The following is a 26,485-nucleotide window of genomic DNA, read 5'->3' on the forward strand; positions in this document are numbered from 1 at the left end:
GTGGAGGAGACATAGGAATCTTAGACCTGCTTCAGAAGTGCTGATGAATTAGAGTCAGGGACTCGTGGCTGTAGCCCACACTGGGTGTTTGAAGAAGTCAGATCTGAATTGGTGACTACTTTGGTAGAAGTGCATGCATTATTTTACAAAGGTTTCCTGTACGTGCCTCTATAGGTATTACTACCAATAAGCTGTTACTCTTCAGAAGGCCATCTGCTGTTAATTTTTAATGGCTGTAGCATATATTTTTGAAGGAGAATTGCTGGCAGGAACCATCAGATAATCACAGGGTGCTGGAGCTGGGGCCTGCCCAGAAATGGGAAAACCACATCTCTTACTGGAAAAGTAAAATAATAAGTCCTGAGGCTTGAGGCATTGCAGTCAGAGGGGAGTGTATGTAGTAAAGATGTTGTTAACATAGCTGCAGCTCATACACAAGTGGGGAAGGCCCTTCTGGGTCACTGAACCTTGCCAGCTGAGGCACCTGACCTACTGTCCTGGATACACTGGGATTGATACCTGGGCTACTAGCCTGAGGCTCACTCAGTTCTACCTCCAAGTGCAGTATTCAGTGCTGGCTGACACGCAGTTCATGAGCAGCTCTTGCAACCAGAAACTCTCAGGAACATCAGCAGCTACAGGTCTACCCTGTCTCAATCTTCTGAGAAATTGCCAGTTTACAAACACAAAATGAACATTTTTAGCCTTTTAAAAACTTCCTCTAATGTATTTTATTTTTGCTGATGATGACTTCTGCAACAGCCAGAGCACACCTGAGCTCTTCTCCTGTTATTTTGCATTAATGTTAGATTTTGCTAATTTCCATGGATGATTTTGTAATGTGTGCATCCCACAAAGTTCTACAGCTCTGCTATGGATGCTATTCATAATGGAAAAAAAAAAAAATCTTGTAGACCGTTTTCCACAAGTATACAATAGGTAGGAGACACAGTAAGTGAATTTACTAACCACTTCTGGAGGTTATTTGTGCTCTTAAACAGTTGCATATTGGTCCCTAAGTTCTTGTGAATCTAGACCTCCCAACATGCTTTTGGCTGCACTTTCTATGGAGATATTTGGCCTTGAAATCACTAAAGTGAACCTTTCCAAGTTTAAATGCCTAATTAGGTATTCTTTTCCCATTTAAACGTCAGAAGTCCTTTCTATTCCTACAGCAGAAGAGCAAGGTTTGCAGCTGTCTCAGGAGCTCCGACTCCTCGGGTGCTGAAGCACGCACGTTCCCCTGCCTGTCCAGATGACTATCGTGTTAATGGCTCACTGCCTGCCTGTGGGCAGCCTTTCTGGACAAACCTGGAACTGTTTAACCTGTTGGGTCTGTTCCAAGCTGTGGGTCCCTACGTGCTCCTAATCGTGAACTTCAGCCGTGCTCAAATCCACCGGTATGTCTTCCCGTCTGAGTAGCCTGCAAGCCCGGTTTCGGACACGGCCTTGAGCTGCCTGTAGCAGGCAGGACGGGCGGCCCCGGCAGGGCCGAATTCTCAAGCTGGGCAAGACGCAGCCTCGAGTGTTCGCTTGTTCTGAGCTGTCTGTGCTACACCTGCCCCCACCAAAGCTCCTTCCCGCTCATCTCCCTCCTCACTCACACGTCCCCCCCCTGCTGCAACTGCGGCCGCAGGCAGAAGCTCCCACAAGCCGTGGTGTTGCAAGGAACGACCACTCCGTAACCATTTGCTCTTGTGCGAGGACTTGGTTTGCATGCACTTTGTCTGCGATGAACAGTTTTGTTTAAATTGTTGAGGTCCGGACAAAAATCACTACTGAGATCAGGCAGCTCCAGGACGAGCCATCAGTGCTGGGGGCTGCGCTCCATCCTGCTTTCGGCATAGCACAAACTGCTCTTCCCTGGGCACCGCCGCGGCCTCCCCCTGGTACCGAGGTGCCCCAGCCCGCCGCCCCACACCACAGCGCACAGACAACGGCGGAGCGGGGCTACTCCGTTCACAGCTCCTAGGGAACCTCCGCCCGCTGCCAAGGTGACAGGGGGACAGAACCTCCCCGAGCTCCGGGCACAGGTCTCGCTCGGCACCGCCCGCCCCTTCCGCCGGCGGTCCCGCCCTGCTCCCGGCAGCCCGTGCCGGCATGGCGGCGCCTGGAGCCTAGGGCCGCACGTGCGGGACTCGCCGCGGAGCCGCCGCCACCATGAAGAGCAAACCCACGGCCCACAAGTCGGGCAACACGCACCGGGTGAGCGCCCGCCCGGACGCGGCTGCTGGCCGGGGGAAGGGAGCTCCGGCTTCCGCCGGCGGTGTTAGTTCAGCGGTCGTGCCCGGCTGCCGAAGCGGCACCGCGGCAGGAGGCATGAGGGCGGCTCAGCGCTGCGAGGGTCCGGCCGGGACAGCGGGGCCCGAGTGCGGCTGCTGCCCCGCGCCCGGCAGCTCCGGCCGCCGGGTCACCGTCCCTGACGGGCAGCGGGCTCACCGCCGCCCCAGCGTGGGAAATAATACAATGAAATTAACCAGGGCGTTGTTTCAGGAAGGCTGAGAGCGGGGCACTGTGCTGAAAGCTGGGTAGATTTCTCTGCATCTTTGTCATCGTGTCGTGCAGAGGCGTGGGCTGCGAGCCTCGGTTTGCAGGTCGCGGGGGTAGAGGGTCAGTTCTGCTTCTGAGCGTTTTGTCTTCATCTTCTTGTAGGGCTGATGTTGAGGGGTATTATCTGGCAGCCCGTCTTTAGAAGTGGGGTTTCTCTTTGCAGTGTGTGTGCTATCAAGAGAGATTTGGAAGGGCTGTGCTCAGAATTGAGCAAGAAATGTGTCTTCTTTTTTTGCAGTTTCTTACCTTTTCGGAGCGCCTAAGCAACATTAATATTGATATTATTCATCGGATTGACAGAACTGGGAGCTATGCTGAGGTGAGAGCAGCAATTGTGATTATTTTCTGAAATAACATCATAAGTAGACATACTCCATGAAAGAGTCACTCTAAGAAATTTATTTAGGAGGAAATTGGAAAGGAGCTTCTGTAAGAACTGCTTTTTCTGGAGCCTTGTTTCGTGCTTTGTTCCCTTTTACTTTTTTACCTGGTTTGCCATTGAGGCACTTTGTCAGTACCACTGATGTCTTCCATGTGGCTGGTGGACCTGTTGCTGAACATGAAAGATGCTGCTGTGTCATTTAGCACTCCTACAACCAGACTTGGAAAGACTTGAATGTGCTGAGTAGTTGCAATAGAATCCGAAGTTTGAAAATCATAAGTTGGAAAAGACCTCTAAGATTATTAAGTCTGGCTGTTAACCTAACACTGTCAAGTTCATCATTAAACCATGTCCCTAAGTGCCACATCTACACATTTCTCAGTATTTCCAGGGATGATTATTCAGCCACTTCTCTGGGCAGCCTGTTCTAGTGCCTGACCACCCTTTCAGTGAAGAAAGTCTAAACCTCTAGCACAACCTCAGGCCATTTCCTCTTGTCCTATCACTTGTCGCATGGGATGCATCACTTGTTACCTGTTGACACCAACATACTGGCAGCATGTGTATAAAGTATGAGCACGTGTCTTTATGGGTCACAAGGATCATTTTTGTGTGTCATATAAATCATCATTATGATTATAGCGCTTTGCAGGTTATTGCCACCTGGTCTACTGGATTGTTCTGAACTTCCCACTCAATAGCTGAGAGGGTGCCAAAAGAAAATCCAAAGGCATTGTGCTGGGTGAACTATGGCTCAGCATCTTACATTATCAAGGCCAGTCAACAGAGCTATAAAAAGCAGTTATATAAACAAGTCCCGTCATCAGAAAATATTTTCAAAAGTATTTTGAATATTGAAAGAAAGACTTTCTTTTCAGGGAAACTCCATAGTGCCTGTTGAAATGAGTCATTAAGATTTCGAAGAATATTCTTAAAATGTTTAAGGCACTTGATAGTGGTCTTCATTTGCACCTCTCATCTTTACAGGACACGTTCAGTAGGGTTGGTAGCTATTCTCCATCTTTGTTTTGGCAGGAGGTTGAAACCTACTTTTTCGAAGGGCTGCGGAAATGGAAGGAGCTGAACCTCACTCGACATTTTGGTATGTCATTTATATTCATGTTTCCTGCTTCCCACAGACTGCTAAAATATGTTTTTTCTTCATCCAGAGCCCAGTGGGAGACTATTGACTGGTTTTTGAACTGGGCTCTGGAGCACTGTTACTCTTTAACACTCTACATGCTTACCAGGGACTGGACTAGTTTTCAGGGCTTCTCTTTTGTTGTTTGAACAGTGCAATTCTATAATGAAGTGGCCAACAAATGCCAGTCCTTCAACCAGCTGGTTTATTACCAAAGTGCTGTTGTGCAGAGCTTGAAGACACATCTGCAAGTCGAAGGCAGTCTTGCTTACCAACCCCTATTAAAGTAAGTACATGGTCACAAAAAGTAGTCATAAGCCTTGATGGTATTACAAGTAAGCATGATTTCTCTTGTAAGTGTTCTTTATCTTTATTGTGCCTGAGGAAAATAAGCAATGAGATGCCCAAAGTGGTCATATTTCCCTGGTAGAGCTTTATGGTTCTAAATCTTCAAAAAAATATAGTTGTGAAAAGGCAAGCAAGATAGCTGGAGTGCTTACTGAATGTCAGACATTATATTAATGTGCTTTGTTTGATATTAATAATTTGGTTTTTTGTTTACTGGTGTCTGCTTGATTTTTTGAAAATCTTAAGATTCTTGCCATCCACAGCTGCCTAATAGGTGATATTTTTTTTAAAAAGTGAGACCTAAAAGTGATGCTGCCTTTCTTTCCAAGGAGACTGCACTGGGTGATGCCATGTTTGACTAGGTTTTGATTGGTTTGTTTTTGAAAGGCACTAACACTGGTGTATTTTTTGAAACACAGTCTAGTGGTGCAGCTGGCTCGAGATCTTCAGGCTGACTTCTATCCTCACTTTCATGACTTTTTCCTGGCCATCACCAAATTACTGGATACACAGGATACAGAGCTGCTAGAATGGGCTTTTACCGCTCTTTCCTATCTCTACAAGTATTTGTGGAGATTGATGGTGAAAGACATACACAACATATACAGGTAAAAACCATATTTAATGTCTGTCTTGATCAGCAGTTACTAGATGCTGTAGAAGTGTAAATGCCACATGAATACATGGCTTAATGCTAGAGGAGGCTTTTTAGCATGCTTTCTCAGCTTTTCTCAGAGAGGAACTGGCCAAGCTCCAGGGAGTTACCAAATGCAGGGGCTTCTGAGCTTGAGGAGTTCCTGAACTGCAGGTGCTTGAAGGCTGATTTCATATGTGCTTGCTGTGTTTTTAAACCTTTCCCAGGTGTCTGCTTTTGGCTCCGGCTGTAGACTGACTGAGCATGTGGCCTGACCCAGTGTGACCACTTGTTCAGTCTTAAATTGCTGCTGTAGCTGGGCTCCTCCTTTTGACATAGACAGTGGTTCCATGTTTCTTCTTCCTAATTTCAGTTTGGAACAGATGGAGCAAAAAACTGGTTACAGATTTTCTCCCCAGCCCAGACTAAGCTGTTGAACATATTGAAAAATGATCTGCTCAATTTGAGAGAATCTGAGGCACCACTCCCTCTGCAATGAACCTGTGATGAGCCATCTGCCACTGTTACTGATACCAGCAAATTGCAAATATTTATCAGCCTTGCAAACTGAATCTTTCAAAACTTTTGATTGTACAGGAGAGCCTGTTGGCTCAACTGAAATACAAGTCTGGCATATAAATCAACTTTTGTTTCACTTACTGCTGCTAAACATATATGTTGAAAATCTTGATGCTGCAGTTGAATCTCTGTAGATCTGCAGATCTGAAAGGTATTTCTGATTGTGGCTTAATTTGCCTGGCACTGTCATTTGACCTTCTTTGCAGAACTCTTGTTCTTTATGCAGAGAGACTGGAAAGGCATCTAGATGAGGGAAGGTATTGGCCCTCTCTAGAAGGACAGGTTCTTAGTGTTTGTAAAAAGTGGTAATGTAAACTGGAAACAATTTGTTTTAACCAGCTGATGGCAATTCTTGCATTGCCCCTAAGACAATGGGTTATTTTGTGTCTTTGTAGCCTGTACAGCACCCTGCTGGCTCACCACAAACTCCACATCAGAAACTTTGCTGCTGAAAGTTTTGTCTTTCTAATGAGAAAGGTAAGTGGGATGTTTGTACTTTGGTGCTATCTTCATTTTGAGGTGGATTTTTGATTCAATGTGCAATTTTAGGTTTTCTCCAGAGAAGGGTTAGCAAAGCCTGAACTGGCATACAGTGTGTCCTGAGTTGTCATTTTTTTATCATTTTGTTGGGTTGTTTTGTTTGGTTTTTTTGGTCATACTGAGAATGTCATGCATTCTATGTCAGTAGTAGCAAATAGAGGCCTTAGCACTCTTTGTTTAGAGACATTAATCTAAATGTCTGTGGTTGGTTTATCTAAAATGACTAGAAATATTGAAGTAATCCTGCAGAAGGGAGGCTTGAATTTGCATATGCAGATTTTTCTACTGGCTTTTTCATGAATAGTTAAAGGCCTTTGTAGAACTGAAATTCTTGTGATGTTTTTCCACTCCTGAAAATCACTGTATGTAATATTCCCTGGCAGATCAGCCAAGATCAGGCAGCAGCTTCCATGGAGTAAGGAAATGGAGTGGTAGTTGTTGGGTTTTCTTTAGTCAAGACATACAAAAGCCAGGATTCCTTAGACTGGCTAGCAAGTTTGAGTATACTCATTTTTGTTCTAAGTTGAGAGACCTTAATAAAGCATGTTCATTTGATTGGTTGTTTTTGGAAATTTCTGAACTTGAAGTAAAATCCTCAGAAATTGAGGTGTTTACAACATTGGACCAGAAGTCCCTGCAGTATTCTCAAGTGTGGTTCTAGTTTCAGATGACTGGATTCTGTGTTCAGCTGATAAAAGTCTCTTTCTCATCAGGACAGGGACTTTTTTGTTTCAGTTGTGACCAGTTTAACTGTGCATTTGTGCATGTGTTTAAAATCATGAAAAAATGAAACCCATATATTTCAGTAACCTCAGCAGACCTGTGTACATTCTGGGGTTGTGGGAACTGTAGTGACTGAATAGCTGATCAAATTTCTTCTTTGAATTTCCTTGTGTGGTCACAGAAATAATGAGTTTGAGTTGTTGTGGGAAGGCAGGACTAGGAGAACAACATGGTGCTGTGGAGCGTTTTGATTGTCTCTATCCATCTGGCAACTCTGAATAAAAGATAATATGGTTTTCTCCTTATGTTTTACAGGTCTCTGACAAAAATGAACTCTTCAATTTAATGCTCCGTGACCTGGGAGAGCACCCTGAAAAGGTGGAAGGTGTAGGACAGCTGCTTTTTGAGATGTGCAAGGGTGTTCGAAACATGTTCCACTCCTGTGCAGAGACGGTAAAGACAAGATTGCTGCTTTCACTGTCACTGTTAACAGGCCTTAGGCAGTGCTCACTGAAACCAGGAGTGTTTTCTCCTTCACCTCTGTCGATCCTTGGTGATAAGCATGTTGGTAATTACGTGGCAGGATCTGAAAGCCTTCTAAGAATATTTTTGGAGACATTAAGGTTGTTTTAAGTAATTCCTTTTCAGTATTCCTGTATGCTGAAATCACACTTCTTGCTGATATTTCAGATTTTAGGTGATAGCCTATTTTTTTTCTCAATTCTAGATAGAATTGAGATCACTGGAATATTTTAGCAATACCTTGCACTAATTAGTTTTAGAATTGCTAGATTTATTTTCTAAGTCTAAGAACACAACACACTCTTTTCCTGTGCAGGCTATGAAATTAATTCTGATGAAGCTGGGGCCTATGACTGAAGAAGAAATTGAGCTACCATGGGTAGCTGTTGGAGAAGCCTTCAAGCAAATGGTCAAATCAGCTGCAGTGCATATCCATAAGGAGCATTTTGACATTGTCTTCAAGTGCCTGGAGGTACACCAATTATTTTGCTTCTTACTGTTATTTTTTTATTCATGAGTGACTGAGAAAAAATTCTGCACTTATTGAGGAAAGTGTTTTACTGGACCAGAAATGATTTTTTTTTCTGCTTTGGAAACATAAAATACAGAGTCATGGGAAAAATTCCACCCTTCTGTTCTAAGCTCAGAGTTACCCTGGTGGCTGTACCCTGAGTGAGAAGGGAGCTACTGCAGGTGCCACTTGGAACTCAGTCCTGTGGCTGGGCAAGGATGGTTTGTACAGTCTGCCTTTGCATGCATTGCAGAACCCTTGCTGGAATGTAGTGCTTGTTTTATGTTGCTAAACTACTGGTGGTTCAAAACCACTTTGACAGTAAAAGGGAAGCTTTTTGCCCTTCAGATCTTTTTAAGGGAAAGAGTTGGGTTAAACCTGGAAATCCAAGTTTGAACCTTGCAGGCAAGTACTGAAAATCAGAATGTTTTCAGTCTGAGTGTTCCTGTGTGCTGCTTGGGGGTTACACTCTGGTTTGAAGGAGCACAGCTGAGTGCTGTGGGCTGTGCTGTGTTGGATCAGGGTGATCTAGAATAATCAGCAATGACACAGCCTGGCAGTGTGTTTTACTTACCTGACCAATATTTAAAAGTTTGCAAACATCTGGTACGGGGATTTGTTAAGGGGACCTGAAGCCTCTTGCAATTGACAGCAGACTTTGTCAGTTGTGTTCCTGAGAGGGATGAAATGGGAAGCTGCAGGAAATGGTTCACATGAGCTTTTTTGGGGTAGTCCTTCCAGCATGGGCAAATAATTCCTATTTGTTCCTTCTTGAGACTCCTTTCCTGTGGCTAACCAGTTTCCTAGAGAATCCCATCTGGTTCCTCTGGCCTCACCCAATACGATAAGCAGATTTTACTTGACTGTCATTAGCTACAGATTTGTTTATCACTGAATGTTTTGTATCCCTGAGGTTTCTTTGACTCAGCATCTGCAGTTGTTATGAAATCTTGGAAATTCGTGACAAATTGCCTTTTATTTTTAATGAGGCTTTTTCTTTTACCCTGGGAAATGATGGATGCACAGGGGATGTCTTGCTCAGAGGGAAGTATTCATGTAGTCTGTGATGGCACTCCAAATTGGGTTCACTTTGTTGGATTAAGGGTAGGAGTTTATATCTTCTGGACAGAAAGAGACACTAATGTAGAGTGTACATTATATGAGTAATCTCTCAGCATTCACATTAGCAAAATTATGCATAAAGTGTAAAAGTACCTAAATTCTGATAATTCCAGTGAAAGCTGGGTGCTTCCAAACCATTGTGGGTGTGGAACCCAATATTCCTCTTTCCTACTTAATATGTCAAGTGTCAGCCTTTCTGGGGACTCTCATTTTAGGAGTTTCTTTTGTTTTTGTCCAGAATCTGAGGATGTTTTTTTTACCTAAGGGAAATTTTGCACTGTTTCTGCACAGTTTAATTTGTGGAATATGTATGGAAAAGCCAACAGTATTTGTTGGGCAGCTGAGATACTGATTCTTCAGAATGTCTTTCAAATAGCAGTAAGTGAATCAGAGTTTGTTCATTTATCTGAAGCAGTGCCTATTTTATTTAAACAGGAATCACTCCTAGATTTGCAGAGGAAAATAACGAAGGTCAACTGCTCTGTGGCTTCAGAGCAGATGGAAAGGATTCTGCAAGCTTATCTGATCTTAGTGGAACATGCAAATGGATCTAAAATCTCACTGCCTGAAGAAGTCTGTCAGGTAGGTCAGACTGACACTTAGATGTGTCAGAGAGGTATCATTTGAATATGAAAGAGGTGTGGTCAGCTGAAGCATTCATACACATTTCTGATGTGTCACTGGGCTTAGGATTTGAGTGAACAGAGACACATGTTTTGAGTATTGCTACCTCTGATCCTGTGAGATTTTACCACTGTATTGTAAGGCTAGTGTAGCCCAGCTTTAAATGAGCAATGGGGAAAATGGACTACTGCTTCTAGAGTCTGTTCCTGCCACTGTGGAGGAGACTCCCCCATATCAGTGCTGTAGAGCAGTTCTGCCAGATTCACATACATTTGACCCCATTAGACTAGATTTAGGGCCTTCAGACTTTAATGGGGCTATGAGGGTTCATTTCTGTAGGATGAAGCTTAGAACTCTGTGCCCTCCTGTCCAGGGACTCTCCAGGCCATTCAGACCAGATAATCATTATCTTCATGGACAAATATGAGTTCTCTCTTTTCATTTCAGGTTTTAATAAAAATGTTACAGACACCATATCTCTCACCATCTTGCTGCAAGTTGTTGCTGAATGTCATTTCTGCATTCCTGCTGGCAGAAAATGTTTTGTTGCCAGATTCTTTGACCAAGGAAGCTATTCAAAAGGTAACAAGGCTTGCTGCTTATACCAGAAATCCCAGTCTTCAAATTCCCTAGAGCAGGGTGTTTCTGGACATTCTGTTTTAGGCTGGGAAATATGCTATAAGGTTCCCTTCAGCCTTTTTGCACAGATAATGAAGAACCTGCCCAGTGCTTTAAATTAAGTCTGATGGGGTGTTGGAATTACCTGACAGTCTTGCACAGGCTGTCAGTACAGCCATGTCACCATGGCAGACATCACTGCAATGAAATCCAGGCTCTAATTCAAACACCTATAGCCTCTGTAGAGAAAGGAAAGAGAACAATGAAGGAATACGTCCTGCCTATGGTGATAAAGCAGGTCATTGAGTCAAACTTAGTGAAAAAAAAAATTAAGTTTCCAAGCATTTAATGAGCATGCCTTAGCTTTATGAACAAGGCTCACACAAGTGCAATTTTGATTTAGAAAGTACAGGGGTAAGCATATTTCAGTACTATCTTTGCTCCTGGAGCATTGACGTTGTTAGCTGCATATATTCCAATCAAATGTAGTGTTGCAAAGATCAACAGGAGATTATACTATGGAGTCTGATTCTTTAGTTTTCATGTTTCAGTAAATTACAATTTTGCAATTAACAGCGTAGACCGTAGTTGTGTAGTATGTGTGAAAAAATATTTCTAATGAAAATGCTACATGATTTACAATGAGAAAGCAAGACTTGAAATTGTTTGAAGAAGATCAGATTTCAGCTGGTCCTCAGTGTTGACTTGTGCTGAAGTATGATTGGTTTTGCCTGTGGCATGAGGCCAGTTTTGCTCAGTAGACTTCTTCAAACATTTGAGGATATTTGTGTGGGCTTCTATTAAACTGGAGGAGGCTTAAAGCTGTCCTTGTGTTCTGAAGGGTCTGGGAAAGAGAGATCTGGGTGTGTATTTTATCTTGGCGTTGAGGAGTACTGATCTTGGCTATCTCAAAGGACTGTTCCTGTTTTGGATCCTTAAAAAGCACAGAGGTTTGCTCTGCCCATGAGGTGGTAAACTTTCTGCAACCTGCTGCACAGAAAAAATGCCAAGTTGAAATATGTTTTAGGCCTAAGCTCTTTCCTAACTGTTAGTGTGTCTCTGCTGCAGTCCTAGAGCTTTCAGCTTCTGTTTTCCATATCACACTGAAGAGATAGCTCAGTTGTCTTTGCACAGAGACAGTAGGATCCAGCAGTGTTTGTCAAAAAGGGTTGTGTCAGTAGGGTTTGTTAAAAAGGACTGTGTACTCCTGTACCTGAATTGTCACTTGGAAACAATGCTGCTCAGTGGGCTGGAATTAGCAGGAGAGCCAGGCAGAGTATCTCAGGAGTTGAAAGAATGTTTGACTTGTATACCAGAAAACTCCCATGGGTAGTGAAGAGCTGACTATGAAATGTCTCTCATTCTGCAACTTTTCACTTGTGTCTTGCAGGTATTTGCAAGTAGATTTGAACGGCGTTTTCTTTTGGACTTCTCTGAAGCAATGTTCACAATGAAGCAATTTGAGAGGGTAGGTGGAAGTGATTATGCATTATGTTTATTTTTGTTGCTAGAGGGAACAAGTGGAGAATCCACAGTATACTTACCTGCCTCGAGTGCTGAAGGATTGTTGTGTATTGACATGATTATTTAAACTTCTGTTATGATCTGATAAGAAGGAAAGAGGTTACTTGTGCTATTGTGTTAAAGTTGTATAAGTGTTCTCAGAGTTGGAGAAGGTGATAGATATCTGTTCACAAAAAGAAGTTTGTTAAGAGGGTGGTGAGTGTGTTATGGATGGGAGGAAGTGAATGAGTTCTGGAGAAACTTAAGTGGAAATTAAGAATAAGCCGCATAAATGGTGATCTGGGAGGAATCAAATTAATTAAATGGAATGGGAGGTGAAAGCCAAGTCAAGGATCTGGAACGTCCTGATAAGACAGGATTTGGTGCAAAATGATAAGACTGGATTTGATTCATTAAATTACAGTCCCTGCTGGTGTCTAGGGGCACCAGAATTGATAATTCTGATGCTTTGCTGGCTTATTTGTGAGCATTTGGGTTTCCCTGTGGTTGCTGTCATGGGGTTTTTTGTGGATTTGATGATGATTAAAGAGACTTGCCAGTCTTCAACTTTTTTTTTTCTTCTTTTTTTTTTTGTCTCTTCAGCATTTTCTCCCATGCTTTCTAGAATACATTGAACATTGCTTCTCTGGCACAGATGCCATCACAAAGGATGAGGCCGTGGCAATTCTGGCTAAACTCATTTTGGTGAAAGCAGAGCCTCCTACCATTGGTTCAATGGCATTTGAAAAGTATCCTCTTGTTTTCACTGAAGCATCTGTCAGGTGAGACTTGTCAAGTTTAGCTAACACTAGATGTGTCTGTGTGGCTCTAGGCTTGAAGGCAGTGCAGAGCACATAAAAGTTGCCCTCCGGTATTTGCTGGAGTTACATAAAATGCACTGCTGGCAGATGTGCAAACCAAGTGATATAGTAGGATATCACTTACCTTTTTGAAGTCATGAGAAGAGATGCTGCTTTGGAAAGGTGGTTACTGATGCAAACTGTTCTGGTGCACATATGATGGGGATCTCTTAGACCATCATGCAAGCTGCATCCCTTGGCAGTCAATATTTGTAGTGAGTGCAGCAGTTCAGCTTCTCATCCCTGCTAACCTCTTGCCTGTGCCCCAGCTTTTTTCTCTGTATGCATATGTCTTGTCCAGGAGCTTTCTTGGCAGCAGTACAATAGCCTTGCCATAGAGCACAGCTGGATATCAAAGGACATGTAATTAATCCAGCAGCAGCACTGTGCTGGCACAGCTTGACTGTTTTTAGTTGCAAACCTAGCTTGGTTGCAGTGAAGTGGTTGCTTTCCCTGGAGCCTCTTTAGAAAATCAGGGGTACCCAGTGAAGCACAGAATGACCATTGCTAATCTAACGATACTGATTTTTCTAGTAATTCTAACTCAGCTAATTCAAAACTTTTAACTTTGTATTGCCTTTTATGTAAGGTCTGGTTTTTCCTTTAAGCAGTCTACTCTGTGTGATTTTTTCCTATTTTTATTTAGTAGTAGTGGAAGCATTGAGGTTTTGAAAACAGAAAGTTCAGCCAAAATGATTTAAATTGGTTTTCTTCCCTTGTTTTCTTTGTTTCTTGATTTCTCTGTTTTTTCAGTGCTGTAAGAAGCTGCAAGGACCTTGGTCCTGCTTGGACTGTTTTTTTGGTCTCTTGCAAAGTCAGTGGTGTAAATTACGGTCAGGAGACATCTCAAGAGTTGCATACCTTGTCTCCTACCTAGTTTTTAAATACTCAAATTCTGGAGATTTCTGAGCTGCCTCTGGCAGTCTGTGCCAGTACTTTGATATCTTTATACTTATACAGGTGTTTTTTTATTTATTTGGGCTTTTTGGCTTTTGGTTTTTTTTCTTGGGTTGTTAGGGGTTTTTCCCCTGGTCCTCAGTGTATTACTTAAACCTTCTTTACAGCAGTTTAAATCCCTTGCTGCTTATCTTATCTGCTGGAAGCATAAAGAGCAGAATATTTTTTACTCTTTGCATCAAGCTTTTACACATAGCAGGCTTTCATCATCAGACGTGTCTGAGATCTTCTTTCTCTGGACCAACAATCCTAATTCCTTGCAGTTTATCTCATAAATGTATTTTCTTAAGCCTCTAATAATTCTTATTGTTGGCTTCTTATGAGCTTCTGTATTTCTTGAAGAGTGGAGCCTCTGCAGTCTTCTGACTGTGATCTTGCAAGCGCTGGGTGGAATGGAAAGATTGCTGTGCATGGAGTGTGGAGGACTCCCTATGTTCCAGTATGGTGTCAACCCTTTCTGCCTGCAAATAGGCTTGTTGATTTGGGCTCACCTTGTGATTCCGTTTGGGTCCCAAAACTTTTACCTCACTGGTTGTTTTCTGCCATCCATCTGTGTCAATGTTATCATGGTTTATTAACAACAGTTGTAGAGATGACTCTCAGATGTTCCTAGAGTCCATGTGTCCCAGTTGTGAGGGTGTCCAACTGAGAACCAATGTCTTTTCTTCTAGAAATATTATTTGAACTTGAAATAAAGAGCTGACATTTCTTGTGAGCCATGTTGTGTTCTCTTCAGCATAACTAGATGATGTTTTGTGCAGTAGAGGGCGTGGAGAAGGAAAAAATACCTTGTGTTAGTACAAGTCCTTTTTGCTAGAAGTAGACAACATAATTTTGAATGTCATAGGAGCAAAAGGAACAATGTCTGCTATGCAGACTACTAAAATGTTTGGGTTTATTTTTAGCTCTAATACACGGCAACAAACGAGTAAAAGACAAGGAGAAAAGGCAGAAGTACCAGTGTTGGATCATGTACTGTCTTTAATGCATTTACCAGAGAAGGAAGACATCACTGACCTTTCACAGTCTTGGGTTGCCTTGGTTGTACTGCCACATATTAGGTAAGGGATATTCTAAGGTACTGTTCACATGTATTTCTGTACTACTGTCTACTTTCTTACTGCCTATTAGCGCTCTTTCTGTAAGAAATCATTTTACTAAGGAAAGGACAATAATTGCTAGGGCTAGGCTCAGGAAACTGGGATTAGAAGACAAAAACAAGTGCTGCATGGAAATATCATGAGTCAACAGTAAAGACAGGAATAGAATATCAACTTCTTGATTGCCTACTCACTAAATTTGGTGATTTAGTGTATAGAGATGTTCTTGACACATTTAATTTTGTATGTTTTAAGCACTATCCTCTCTCAACAGTATTTTTTCAGTAATTATTGAAGGACTAGTTAGAAAGAAGATGCAGTGAATGCTACAGTTTAAATTGTGAGTCAGAAATAGCAGAAATGTTTTGCTGCTGGTTTCAAACTTGGAATGAGCTACCTGTAATTAAATAGAGATCAATGGAATAGAAATCTTTTATGTGCAGGTGTCAGTGTAACAGAAATAAGTCTTCCCATTTATTTTGAGCAGACCGATGAACAAAGACCACGTTCTGCCTCATGTGACGAGTTTTATAGACTCTCTCTTCACAGCCATTGACAAAGGAAGCCTCTGCAAAGGTCAGTTACAGTTACTTCCTGAATTTGCTTTTTGTTCATATATAAAAAAATAAAAGCAGTTTTTCTGATTGCACAAAGCATGAAAATGAATTGTGGTAGTATTGTATCCAAAATTACCAGCTTGACTTAAACTAGAAGAGCAAAGCTTGGGAGGAAACAACCTCCAGGAAACAATGGAGGAACATTTGCTGTTCATAATAATGATGGGGTGACAGATGTCCTGCACAGTGGAAGACAGAGGTAATTGGGAAGGAAAAGAAGAAAATGAGAAAAAAAAGAGAGAGGAAATCTATCTAAACCCAGTCCAGGCTGAAGCTGTCAAGTGAAGGAGAGACTATTGACTCATAAGCTCCAATTCAAATGTATAGTGCAAAGTTTAGGACATTAGCATCTGTCAGTTAATGACAGCTATAAACTCCAATTGAATATCATTGTCTCAAATCCTTTGAGCTCTGTGTTGGGTGCCAAAAAAGACTGTTGTGGTTTAACCCCAGCTGGCAACTAAGCCCCACACAGCTCCTCACCTGTTCATGCTTTCCCAGTGGAATGGGGCAGAGAATCAGAATAGTAAAAGTGGAAATGTTTGTAGACTGAAATGAAGGCAGCTTCATAGGTAAAGCAAAACAAGGAATTAATTTACCACTTCCCATGGGTGGGCAGGAAACTTACAGGAAAGAAGGGCTCTGCCATACGTAATGGTAAAAGACAAACACCATCACTCTGAACATTCCACAGTTTATCTGCTGAGCATGACCATGTGGTCTGAAATACCCCTTTGGTCAGTTGGGGTCAGCTGTCCTGGATGTGTTCCCTCCCAGCTCCCTTTGCACTCCCAGTCCACTCACTGGTGGGCTGGTGGGAAAAGCAGAAAAGGCCTTGGTGCTTTGTGAGTGCTGCACACTGATAACAAAAACATCCCTGTGTTATCAGCACTACTTTCAGCACAAATCCAAGCCAGAGCCTCATACCAGCTGCTGTGCAGAAACTCAGCTCTATCCCAGCCAAAACCAGCACAGTCTCTGCCTGTTATTCAGTACCATTTATGTCATGCTCAGGTGCCACTATCCAATGCAACCTCATGATCCACCTCTTCTTCCCATCCTTTGATATAATACCATTCTGTTAGTCTGTGCACCACCCCTGTGAAATGTTCACAGAATATCTGCTGAGTTCATTTAGTCTGTGAGTCTGGGCTCCATCTCATTCAGGACAGGAGAGTTGGTGTCTTGTGTGGAATTGTTTGTCACCAGAGTCAGCTCATGTTAATTCATTGCTGCACTTGTCCTGCTTCTTGTAAAGCTTTTCCTCCATTGGTTTGGGTGGTTCCTGCCGTAGTAATTCCTCCAATGTGTGACTTAAACCTACAACAATCAACTGAAATGGGTTACAACAATTTAAAGTTGTATCTGTTAAAATCTCCACCCCAATCCCTTTGGGCCAGGCCACAGGGCTTAACATTGCAATGAACTCTTCTCCTTGCCCCTGCTTGGGTTTGAATTTACCCACAGTCTTGTTAGGGGAGTACCTGCTCCAAGTGGAGTCTTACCTATGAGTCCCAGTTTCTCCTGGGGTATACCTGCTGTGGTGTAGGCTTCCCCATCCCACAGGTGTTTTGGGGTGCACCTGTTCCAGGCCAGCTGTATCCATGGGCCACAGTGCCTTCAGAGATACACCTGCTCCAAATGTGGCCTTACCCATGGCTGCTCTCCCTCAGGAGTGTACCTGCTCTGTCATGAACTTGTCTGTGGCCACACACCTTGAGGTGCTCCAGCATGACCTCATGCATAGCTGGTGAGGATTCAGTGTACCTGCTGCAGCATGTACTTCCCCACAGGCACAGATGCTTCAGGTGTACTTTCTCCAGCATGGATTTACCCTTGGGTCATCATTCCTTCAGAGGTACACCTGCTGCAGCATAGACACAACTAAAGCCATAGCTGCTTTGAGATGTATCTGCTTTGTCATGGACTTAACCACAGATGCTTTGGGATGTCCTGCTCCTGTGTGGACTCATCCTCAGGTCACAGTTCAATTGACTCAAGTTCACACTGGAGTTCCAGCCTGGCTGGTGCAGCAGGATAAAAAGAGCAGCACTGCCCTGGCCACCTGGGTGCATTGCCATGGCTGTTACCAAAATGTTCCCAGCTACAGCAGAGAAGGATGCTAAGCAGTACAGCACTACAGCTGTGAAGGCAAAAAGTAGTCCTTAGTGGCTGCTAATACACAGTAAGACAAGCAAGCCTTATGGCAGACAGAGAAGCTTGCCAATTAGTAGCTAAACAGCAGTAACAGCTATCAATCAGGGTTCGATCTAGCACAGTCTTGCACTGCTCAGGCTCTGTGTGTGCCAGAGGCACACTGCTGTTTCTTCTAACCTTGCAAGCCACATGTTGGGTGCCAGAAGGGTCTGTTGTTATCTTAACCTCAGCCAGCAACTGAGCCCCACACAGCTGCTTGCTTACTCAGCAGGGACGAGAGGAGAGCATAGAAGGGTAAAAAGGGAGGAAACTCAAGCTTGAGATACAGATAGTTTAACAGGTAAAGCAAAAGCCATGCTTTTTTGTGAAGTGAAAAAGTGAAGCAAAACAAGGAATTCATTCACCACTTCCCATGGGCAGGCACATGTTCAGCTATCCCCAGGAAAGCAGGGCTCCATCACTCATAGCAGTTAAATGGGAACACAAATGCCATGCCTTCTTCTACCCCCTGTTTTAAATGCTGAGCATGGTGCTGTGTGATAGGGGATATCTCTGTGATCAGTGGGGTCAGCTGTCCCAGCTGTGTTCCACTGGTAGAGTCAATTTTCATCACAGTGCCTGGTATGGGGCTGTGCTCTGGATTTGTGCTGAATACAGGCTTGATAATACTGAGCTGTTTTTGTTGCTCCTGAGCCTTTTGCTGCTGCCAGGGCCTTTTCTGCTTTTGGTGGTGCCACGCTGGCAAGGAGGCTAAGGGTACATGGGAGGCTGGGAGGAGGCACAGTCAGGACAGGTGACCCCAAGTGACCAAAGTGATATTCCAGACCTTATCACTTCATGCTCACTGTATAAATAGTGGGGAAGGAGGAGGAAGGGAGGAGATGTTTGAAGTGATGGCATTTGTCTTCCCAAGTCACCGCTACATGGGGTGATAGGGCCCTGCTCTCCTGGAGATGGATGAGCAACTGCCTGCCCATGGGAAGCAGGTCCTTGTTCTGTTTTGCTTCTGTGCATGGCTTTTTTGCTTTATCTCAACCCACAAGTTTTCTAGCTTTTACCCTTCTGCTTCTCTCCCTGATGCTGCTGGTGGGGGAGTGGGCAAACAGCTGCAGGGAGTTTGCTGGCTGGCTGAGTTCAATGACAGCACCCCTCATTGTGTACCCCCAGCCTCCCCACTGCTGGAGTGGGGTAAGGAGCAGGAAAGCCCTTGGTGTTGTGTGAGTGCTACTCATCAGTAACTGAAACATCCTTCTATTATCAGCAGTTTCCAACACAAATCCAAAACAGAGCTACATACTAGCTGCTATGAAGAAAATTGCCTCTATCCAAGCCAAAACCATCACACCATCTCTGACCCAAGTGACACTACCAATTCCAAATGCTGCATATTTTCTTCGGGAAGAGACGGTCACTGGTTGTCTTCCCTCTCTGGCCAGGAAAAAAAACAAATACCTGAGCCTGCATAAAGCAGGGCAGTTACTCTTGAGAGCTAGAAAGTATTTGACCTTATGACAAACTATAAACAAGTTGTAGAATGCTCCAGGTTGAGTGTTCATTGTTCCTTTGTTTGTAAGGGCTGTCGTTTTCCATTTATAATATCTTTGTTAATGTACCTAAATGTATCCACCAATCAGCTCTATTGCTTTTTCTTCTTTAAAGAAGCTTTGTCAAGCATTGAGGTCTTTCTTTCATCATATTTGCAGGTTTTTCATGCTGTCATGATTGTTTTATTGGTAGTGTACTTAGCCTAAAAAAGGAGTATCTAGAATTTATTTTCTTGGGTTTCATCTTTGCTGGCAGTAGTAGCAGCACTGCTCAGGCTCTGTGTGTGTGCCAGAGGCACATTGCTATTTCTTCCTTTCTTAATAAGGGAAAAGAAAATAAATGCATCCTCAGTCCTATATTCATGCCTCCTGTTGTCCCATATTACACTTCTTTGCTTGGTTTTCTTCACCCTTCTCCCAAACTAGGGTTTCTGGATGCTTTTTTTCATCCCTTGCCATTCTTTCCACCTCCACGATTCCTGCAATTCCTTCACCTTCTGCTACGACTCCAGTATTCTCTCACTGCCTGTGCAAGGCTCCCAGCCCTGTGCTCCATTTGACCTTCCTGGCCTCTGAGCAATGAGGCAAAGTGCAAGGTCCAGAACTGGGTGGTTTTGGTGTTCTGGTTGCTGGGGAGCGCAAGGAAACAGGCTTGAAAACTGGGTCACAGCAGAGCAAGGTAGCACTGGCAGCTCTTCAGGGCCAGTGTGGAAGTGCTTCCCTTATTATCACACAGGTGTGTTTGCAGTGAGGTGGAAGCTGCTGGTTTTGTCCAGCATGGGCATACTGCTACCAAAGGGCATGCAGATTGCAGCTTGGAAACTGTCCTTACACTATGCAGGTAGATGCAGAAAGTTTCCTCCTGTCATTACTTGATGTTTCTTTTCTCTTTGAGAAGCTCCTTATGGAGGTTAATGGTTAGCAAGACCTGGGAAGTCACATACCTGGGGAATTAAGCAACTTAGAATACAGGAATGTTTGCAGAGGAATAAATAGGATATGAATGCTCACTTCCCTTTTCCATTGGCAGCATGTAAGACAGTTAAATCTTTTAAAAACTTTCTTTAATTTGCTTTTAGGATATAATACTGTTTAGGAACAGTATTTTTTCAGTCTGGAAAGAAACAAAGGAGGGGAATTACTTTAGCAACCTGTTTGCTAACTTAGAAGTGTGATAGAAAAGGAATTGCCCTTTCTTGCCTGCCAGAGCACTGGCTATCTTGTGCTTCTGGGAAACCCTCCATCCCTAAAGGAGTCTGAGAGGTTTAGAAAGGAGACAAAATTCAGCAAACCCACCTGCCATTCACTAAATGCTCAGTATTTAGGTACATGGGACAGATTTAAAGATCTTACACAGTAGTGCATTGCCAAAGTTCCAGAGTTTATAGGCACCTGTGTGGTGGTAGCATCAGTATGTATTTTTGCTTTGCTTTTGCTACATTCATATCAATTTGGCAGCATTTCTTCCTTTTTAGCAGAGTGCTGTCTGTGACTCCTGCCACAGTGCTTAGCTCCAGATCCCTGCTTTCTGCACATGTGGGTGTGATGGAAACATGCAAACTGGGAGCTGTCACAGCTTTCAGTGCTGGAGGAGTAACTTACTTTGATAGCCAGGGATGCACTTCTTTTATGTGTTATGATTATGTGTTATGGTTAGAAAATACACATGGCAGTTCTGGGATCCATATGCTACCTTATTTCTCTGACTCCAGCCTTTTCAGGATGGGCATGCACCATACAAGCACAAGTCACTGAGAGCTGAGTAAATTTACAAGATGTTCTTGTTCTTTCTCTGCTCCAGGAAACCTGTTTGTGGCCTGCCAAGCTGTAAGTACTCTACTTAGTTTGGTGGAATCTGCTGAAGTACTCAATTTGTTACCTGTGGAGCGTGTCAAGAGCTTGGTGACGTAAGTAAACTCTGCCTGTTCTGTGGTGCTTCATGGTTTTCCTTGGTAGGGCAAAAATTTGACTTTCCCTTTATATAAGAGCTGGTTAAATGCTTCTCTGTGTGCTGCCCATTCTGTAGGGCTGGTGCATTGCTTCAGTATTGTGGTTATGTAATAGAGCAAAGTTGTAGGCACTTTTTTTGAAAACCAGGTAGAAGTAGTTCCTCTTCAATGACATTTTCTTTGCAAACTCGTGCTTTCTTAGCTGAAGAGTAGTGTGTCAAATAAGTTGGTTCTAGTTTTACATTGGAGTGCTACACTGGTTCTAGTTTTGTTTTGGAATGCTACGCTTAGTAATTCTATATTACATTATAATGATAAAAGAGAAAGGAACAGCACTTCCTGAGCTCTGTCAAAAGCCTGAGTTTGCTCATGGTGTTGGGATTCCACCATGTCCTTACATATCCATATTTGTGCTTGCTCCACAATGGGAGGAGATTTTGTATACTCCATTTTATTTATTTTGACTCTATTTAACTTATAATTAGCACAGAAAACTGTCTGGCTGGTGGGATTTAGGAAGAGCATTAATCTCTCTCTAGCACCTCCAAGTCTTTGGTGGCTTGAGCTTCAAAACATCCTTTTCACTTAGGAAGTTATGATGTTCATGTCTGAGGCATGATGGAGATAAAACAACTTGCCCAGATCAGACAGGAGTTATTGACAGTGAGCTTTAGCCTAATGCTTTCTTGTCAGCTCTGGGCAGGGGATGTGAAGCTTGCTTGGAGCAAGGGATGTAAGGTAGCAGAAGGAAGTTTCTCTGTGAGCAGACAGGATTCCTGGGGTCTCAACTAAGCCTAGATTATTTGTCTTCTGTTGATCACTGACTGAGCACCTGGGCAGTAATAGAGGCCCTCATGTGAACTATGCAGGTTTATTTTCTGCAGCTGTGTGTCCAGCATGCAAGTCTCAGCTTGACAAGCCTGATTGACACAAAGGAGGGATCTCATGCCTCTTGGGCTGTCATTGATTTTACAGCTGAAAGTCATTTGCTGGTGAGGTCTGACTTCACTGGCCTGCTGGTGCAAGCAGAGTCTGAAATAGTGGAATTTTACCTTAATGTTGTAGTTATCACTACTGCCTTGTTTTTAAATACCAGTGTTGTTGCAGTGCTTTCCATTTCCATGATTCCACAGAAATCATCCATTGTTTTAGCACTTTCCCTTCAGACCCCTCTGCGTTGCTGTTGGCTGATCTCTATTACACGAGGCTGGCATTATGTGGCTGCCAGGAACCCCTTTCCCAAAGGAACCTAATGGACTTGTTTGAGAAGTTGCATCCGAATATTTCCACTGGTGTTTCCAAGGTAAGCTGCTGTTTTGAGCACATGCAAAGCAATTTGTATTTTAACAATAAAAACCTAAGTAAACTTAGTTAAATGATAGTCTGAAAGGAGAAGCATGAGACTGTGTAAAGCTATTACTTCCATAGTTTCTGCTTAGACCTGTGTCAATGGGGCGTGAGTTAACAGAGGTTAACTGTTAGCCCTGTCAGCCCTGCCTCTTCCCTAGAGGTAAAGCAGGGCAGGAGCATAATGCATTCATTCACTTCTGATTGCCTCCTAGACTACAGGAATTCATCTGTTTCTCAGCTCCAAGATGAACCTAGTGAAATCAGTGTGCTGTGTCAGTCATTAACCTTTCTGTAGGTGTGTATGTGTCAATTTATATTGCCTGACATATGCTTCTGCTTGGAATAGGTCCGGCTGTTGACAGTACGAATTCTAAACCATTTTGATAATCCACCTTCTGCACAGATTGAGGTAGGGCTAAAGCTTTTCATTTAACATTTCAAAGCTATCTGTGTTTCATATTTTGTGTGAAATGTTGTTCACTTTGCAGAAACAAAATATATCTCGTCAAGATCCTCTGCATTTGTCCCTTCACATTCCAGTTTTATTTCTTTGTCCCCCACCTCCTGGTGTTTTCAGATGTTTGCCTAAATGGTAGAAACCAGAGCAACTCCTTTGACTTTGTTCTTTTGTCCAGAATGGCTGTGAGTCTGTATAGTTTTTTTGAAGTACTTTTCAATGAGATAAAGGTACTCTAACAGAATTCATGTCACTTGTTTGTTCAGGGTGATGGCACAGGGGAATTCCAGCCAGTATTTGCCATATTGCTCCAAGCAGAACTTGTGCCAGCAACAGTGAATGATTACAGAGAGAAACTTCTCCATTTGAGGAAACTAAGATGTGACATAGTGCAGCCTGCAATACTGAGTGGATCTTTGCAGGAGGTAAGGATTTATTGTCAAAAAGCAGTTGTCACATTCCTTTACTCCAAGAGAATGTTCTTTTTTCATCACGTGGATTGCAGAATTTTTAATGAGAGTGCATCAAAAACATCAATTAACTCCCAGATTAGGTTTCAGAAAATGTACTTGTTAGTAGGGATCACAGATCCCATTGTCCTCAGGAGTACTGTGTTTAGTTGTACAACAGTGGTATCTACATAAATGACCCACAGTCAGATTAATCTGGGTTTGGTGTCATGGAAAGGAAGGCAAATGATTCCAGGGAGAAGTGAGATGCGAGCAAATTTAAACTCATGACCTTGCCATGTCCTCAGTGTGGTTGAACATTGGCAGGACTCCCACTTGCCTTTGGTGACCTCACTTCTGGATCTTGCTTCAGCAGGAAAATCTTTTATGCCTGTTGAATGTCCTCTGCTGCTGAGCTAAAGGGGGCCTCACATCCATGAGGAAGGATTGTAGGTCACTCCTTCTCCTTGTAACACAGCCAGGAGTCAGCCTAGAGAGCATGCTCTTAGGGCTAGTGCAGTGAATACCCCTTTGGGCAAACTTTCATCTGTCTGAGGTCCCTGATTTTGCTGTGGCAGCACTGAAGCTGGCGAGGGAGACAGTCCAGATCATCTGTGCTGAACTGTTTTTTTCATGTTCGTGTTATTTTGGCATAGTTATGAGATGTCAGTGTAGCTTACAGTAGAAGGGTTCTAGATTTCCACATGAAGCTTTGAGGAAGTAAATGGGTTCTAGATATTCCACATGAAGGAATCATAATGTGTGTGACTTCCTTCATCTCTTGTAGCACTCCTGAGAACTTCTTAGATCAACGTTTCCTCTTTGAGAGAAAGAAAGGTTAGAGCAGCTTTGTTGGTCTTTAACTACTGTTTTTTGCATCTCAACAAGATGATGTTGTATGTCATTCTAGGTGCCTCTTCGGTATTTACTAGGAATGCTTTATATTAACTTCAGCCCTCTCTGGGATCCTGTAATTGAACTTATAACGTGAGTATATGCAGTTGGATGCTGCAGTCTGTAGTTTTGTCACAGGACATTCCTTTCATTCTTCTGTGAACTGAAGCTGAGGTAAAAAATGTCCAATTTGGAGAGATTTGTGCATGAGAACCTTCATGTGAGATCTTCTGAAATTAATTTGAGCTCTCAAATCTCAGCCTGTGTAGACTCTTCAACTTACTTCCTGAACTTTTTTTTTACTTCAAAGGAAACATGCAACAAATACAGTCAAATAACTCCGAGTTTCAACAAGAGTTTTTAGTCAGAGGTAGCAGGGATTGATTTATGTTTCACAAATGCTTAAAGGAACATGAAGTCTTTCTGTTTCCTCATCTGCTAACTTTTCTGTCCTTACTGGAAAACCTCTAAATCATATGAAAGAGTAGGGAAGTCTTACCATGGTGAAAAAGTAAGTGACTTCTTTCAGCATGACTTCATCTTCTTTATTCCTCCCTTTGTTGTATGATTAAAAAGGATGGGATTTTCCTCTTCAAATCAGTGAATTAATTAAAGAAAAAATTAAACCAGCTCTTCAAAAGATATGTCCATGGTAATTCTTCCTTTGATTCTATATTATTTGCTGCACAGAAGTCAGTAGGAAGCTTGAGAACATTTTTACTCAATTTTAGTTCATTTGAAGTCATGGGATACAACCAGATTATTTTAATAACAGTTGACATTTGGGATCCATGAGAAAAGGCACGGAAGTGCTACAGCTGCATTGTGCAGATGTCCTGTCTCTGGACAGCCACATTAAAGCAGTGATCAAAGCCTCTGATTGTGGTAGTTGATAACTAGCTGAGTGACGCTTGCTTTTTCTTATCTTCCTTCTAATTTCATGCTGTATTCTCCTTTGTTAGTTCTCATGCAAAGGAAATGGAGAATAAACAGTTCTGGAAGGTCCTGTATGAGCATTTGGAGAGGGCTGCTAGCTATGCTGGTAAGTCACCTATCCTAAGCATGGTTATTATAGTAACCCAGCTAATGGTGAATTATGTGGCTGTTTTTCAAGTTCCCCAAATTTATGTGTGATGGGGGAATTCAGAACCAGTACTTCTGTCATGTCCAGGGCAGGAGTGGAGAGGCTTGTGAGGAAGCTGTGTCTCCTGTCCTAAACACCAAGCAGTAGCTGGAAAAGGCCACCTGCATTACAGGAGGGAGTTGCAGGTTGTGGGAAACCAGGCAGCAGTTTCATCTTTGCTTAAGGCTGGCACTGCTCGGACTGGTCAGGAACAGTGACAAAACCTGTGTAACGGTGCAGACCATCTTCCTGCTCTGGAATTTCTGCACACAGTCCTTGTGTGTGCTCTTGAGGTTTACCTCTGGGCATATGCAATATAATATTTCAATACAGAGTCAGAAGTATGCAGCCATTTGTGAACTTCCCTGTTATTCAAGGGAATGAGCCCAGTTGACAAGTGCCAGGGCTGCAAGGCATCCTAGAACAATTTCTAAGCAATGTTTGTCTTTCAGGTCAGTGTTAAATACAGTTCTGTCTAAACAGGTGCATGTCACCAAATGGGTTACTTTTGTAATAGGGGATGGATTCCTTGCTACTGGTGATTATGAAGTAACCTGAAAAGGTTTTCTTATCTCTTGTGTAGAAATGGAGCTACAGGATGAATTAGATGAACAGGAAGAGAGCATTGCTGAAACAGAAAGTGAGAAGATGCCAGAAGGAGAGGTGGGGGCTGTCTTTCTGGAGCAGCTGAGGAGTAGAACAGATTGCAGTGAGCGGCTGGACCACACAAATTACCGATTCCTGCTTTGGAAAGCACTGGATAAATTTCCAGACAGAGTGGAGCCTCGATCGAGGGAACTTTCCCCACTTCTTTTGAGATTCATTCGGTAAGTAAGATTTATTTTTCAATTGAGTGGACACATGGCTTTCAATGTGTTGCTGAGCTTTAAGATTGGCTATCCCATTGCAGACTTTATTTCTTGAATGCATGGCTGATGACATGTCTGTTTCCAGTAGAGATAACCTTTTAATTGGATTGTGGATTCTGTTAGAAATGAAGCAGGCTGAAATGAAACTTACAGTAGGTCTTCTCTGCTCAGTCTCTCATTCATTGACTTGACATGGTCAGTCTCGTTACTCAGTTACAGAGTTATTTCAGTGGAAATAAAGTTCCTCTTTAATGAAAACACACTTTAGTTTGGAATCACAGAATACCAAAGTGTTTTCCCCCAGGATGGGGAAAATACTGATTTTGTTAGAGGCTGATTCAAATTCCTGCCCCTGGAGAGAA

General features: G+C 42.9%; 1 protein-coding gene across 2 annotated transcripts in view; it reads left to right on the top strand.

Annotated features, from left to right (window-relative positions):
• Positions 1-2,060: 2,060 nt before the first annotated feature.
• The window catches only part of UTP20 (UTP20 small subunit processome component), a 69,771-nt gene continuing 45,346 nt past the window's right edge, over positions 2,061-26,485 (top strand). For both annotated transcript variants that reach the window (XM_064419869.1, XM_064419871.1), the window contains exons 1-21: positions 2,061-2,205; positions 2,789-2,869; positions 3,968-4,034; positions 4,227-4,359; positions 4,841-5,029; positions 6,030-6,111; positions 7,213-7,350; positions 7,736-7,891; positions 9,488-9,634; positions 10,124-10,258; positions 11,685-11,762; positions 12,401-12,579; positions 14,520-14,675; positions 15,202-15,290; positions 20,834-20,939; positions 22,134-22,284; positions 22,678-22,740; positions 23,055-23,213; positions 24,148-24,224; positions 25,094-25,173; positions 25,838-26,081. In XM_064419869.1, coding sequence (XP_064275939.1) covers positions 2,161-2,205; positions 2,789-2,869; positions 3,968-4,034; positions 4,227-4,359; positions 4,841-5,029; positions 6,030-6,111; positions 7,213-7,350; positions 7,736-7,891; positions 9,488-9,634; positions 10,124-10,258; positions 11,685-11,762; positions 12,401-12,579; positions 14,520-14,675; positions 15,202-15,290; positions 20,834-20,939; positions 22,134-22,284; positions 22,678-22,740; positions 23,055-23,213; positions 24,148-24,224; positions 25,094-25,173; positions 25,838-26,081 — 2,555 coding nt within the window. In that variant the 5' untranslated portion in view covers positions 2,061-2,160. The remainder of the gene's footprint in view (positions 2,206-2,788; positions 2,870-3,967; positions 4,035-4,226; positions 4,360-4,840; positions 5,030-6,029; positions 6,112-7,212; positions 7,351-7,735; positions 7,892-9,487; positions 9,635-10,123; positions 10,259-11,684; positions 11,763-12,400; positions 12,580-14,519; positions 14,676-15,201; positions 15,291-20,833; positions 20,940-22,133; positions 22,285-22,677; positions 22,741-23,054; positions 23,214-24,147; positions 24,225-25,093; positions 25,174-25,837; positions 26,082-26,485) is intronic.

The sequence above is a fragment of the Passer domesticus genome, chromosome 5 (genome assembly GCF_036417665.1).
Source record: "Passer domesticus isolate bPasDom1 chromosome 5, bPasDom1.hap1, whole genome shotgun sequence".
Classification (NCBI taxonomy): Eukaryota; Metazoa; Chordata; class Aves; order Passeriformes; family Passeridae; genus Passer; species Passer domesticus.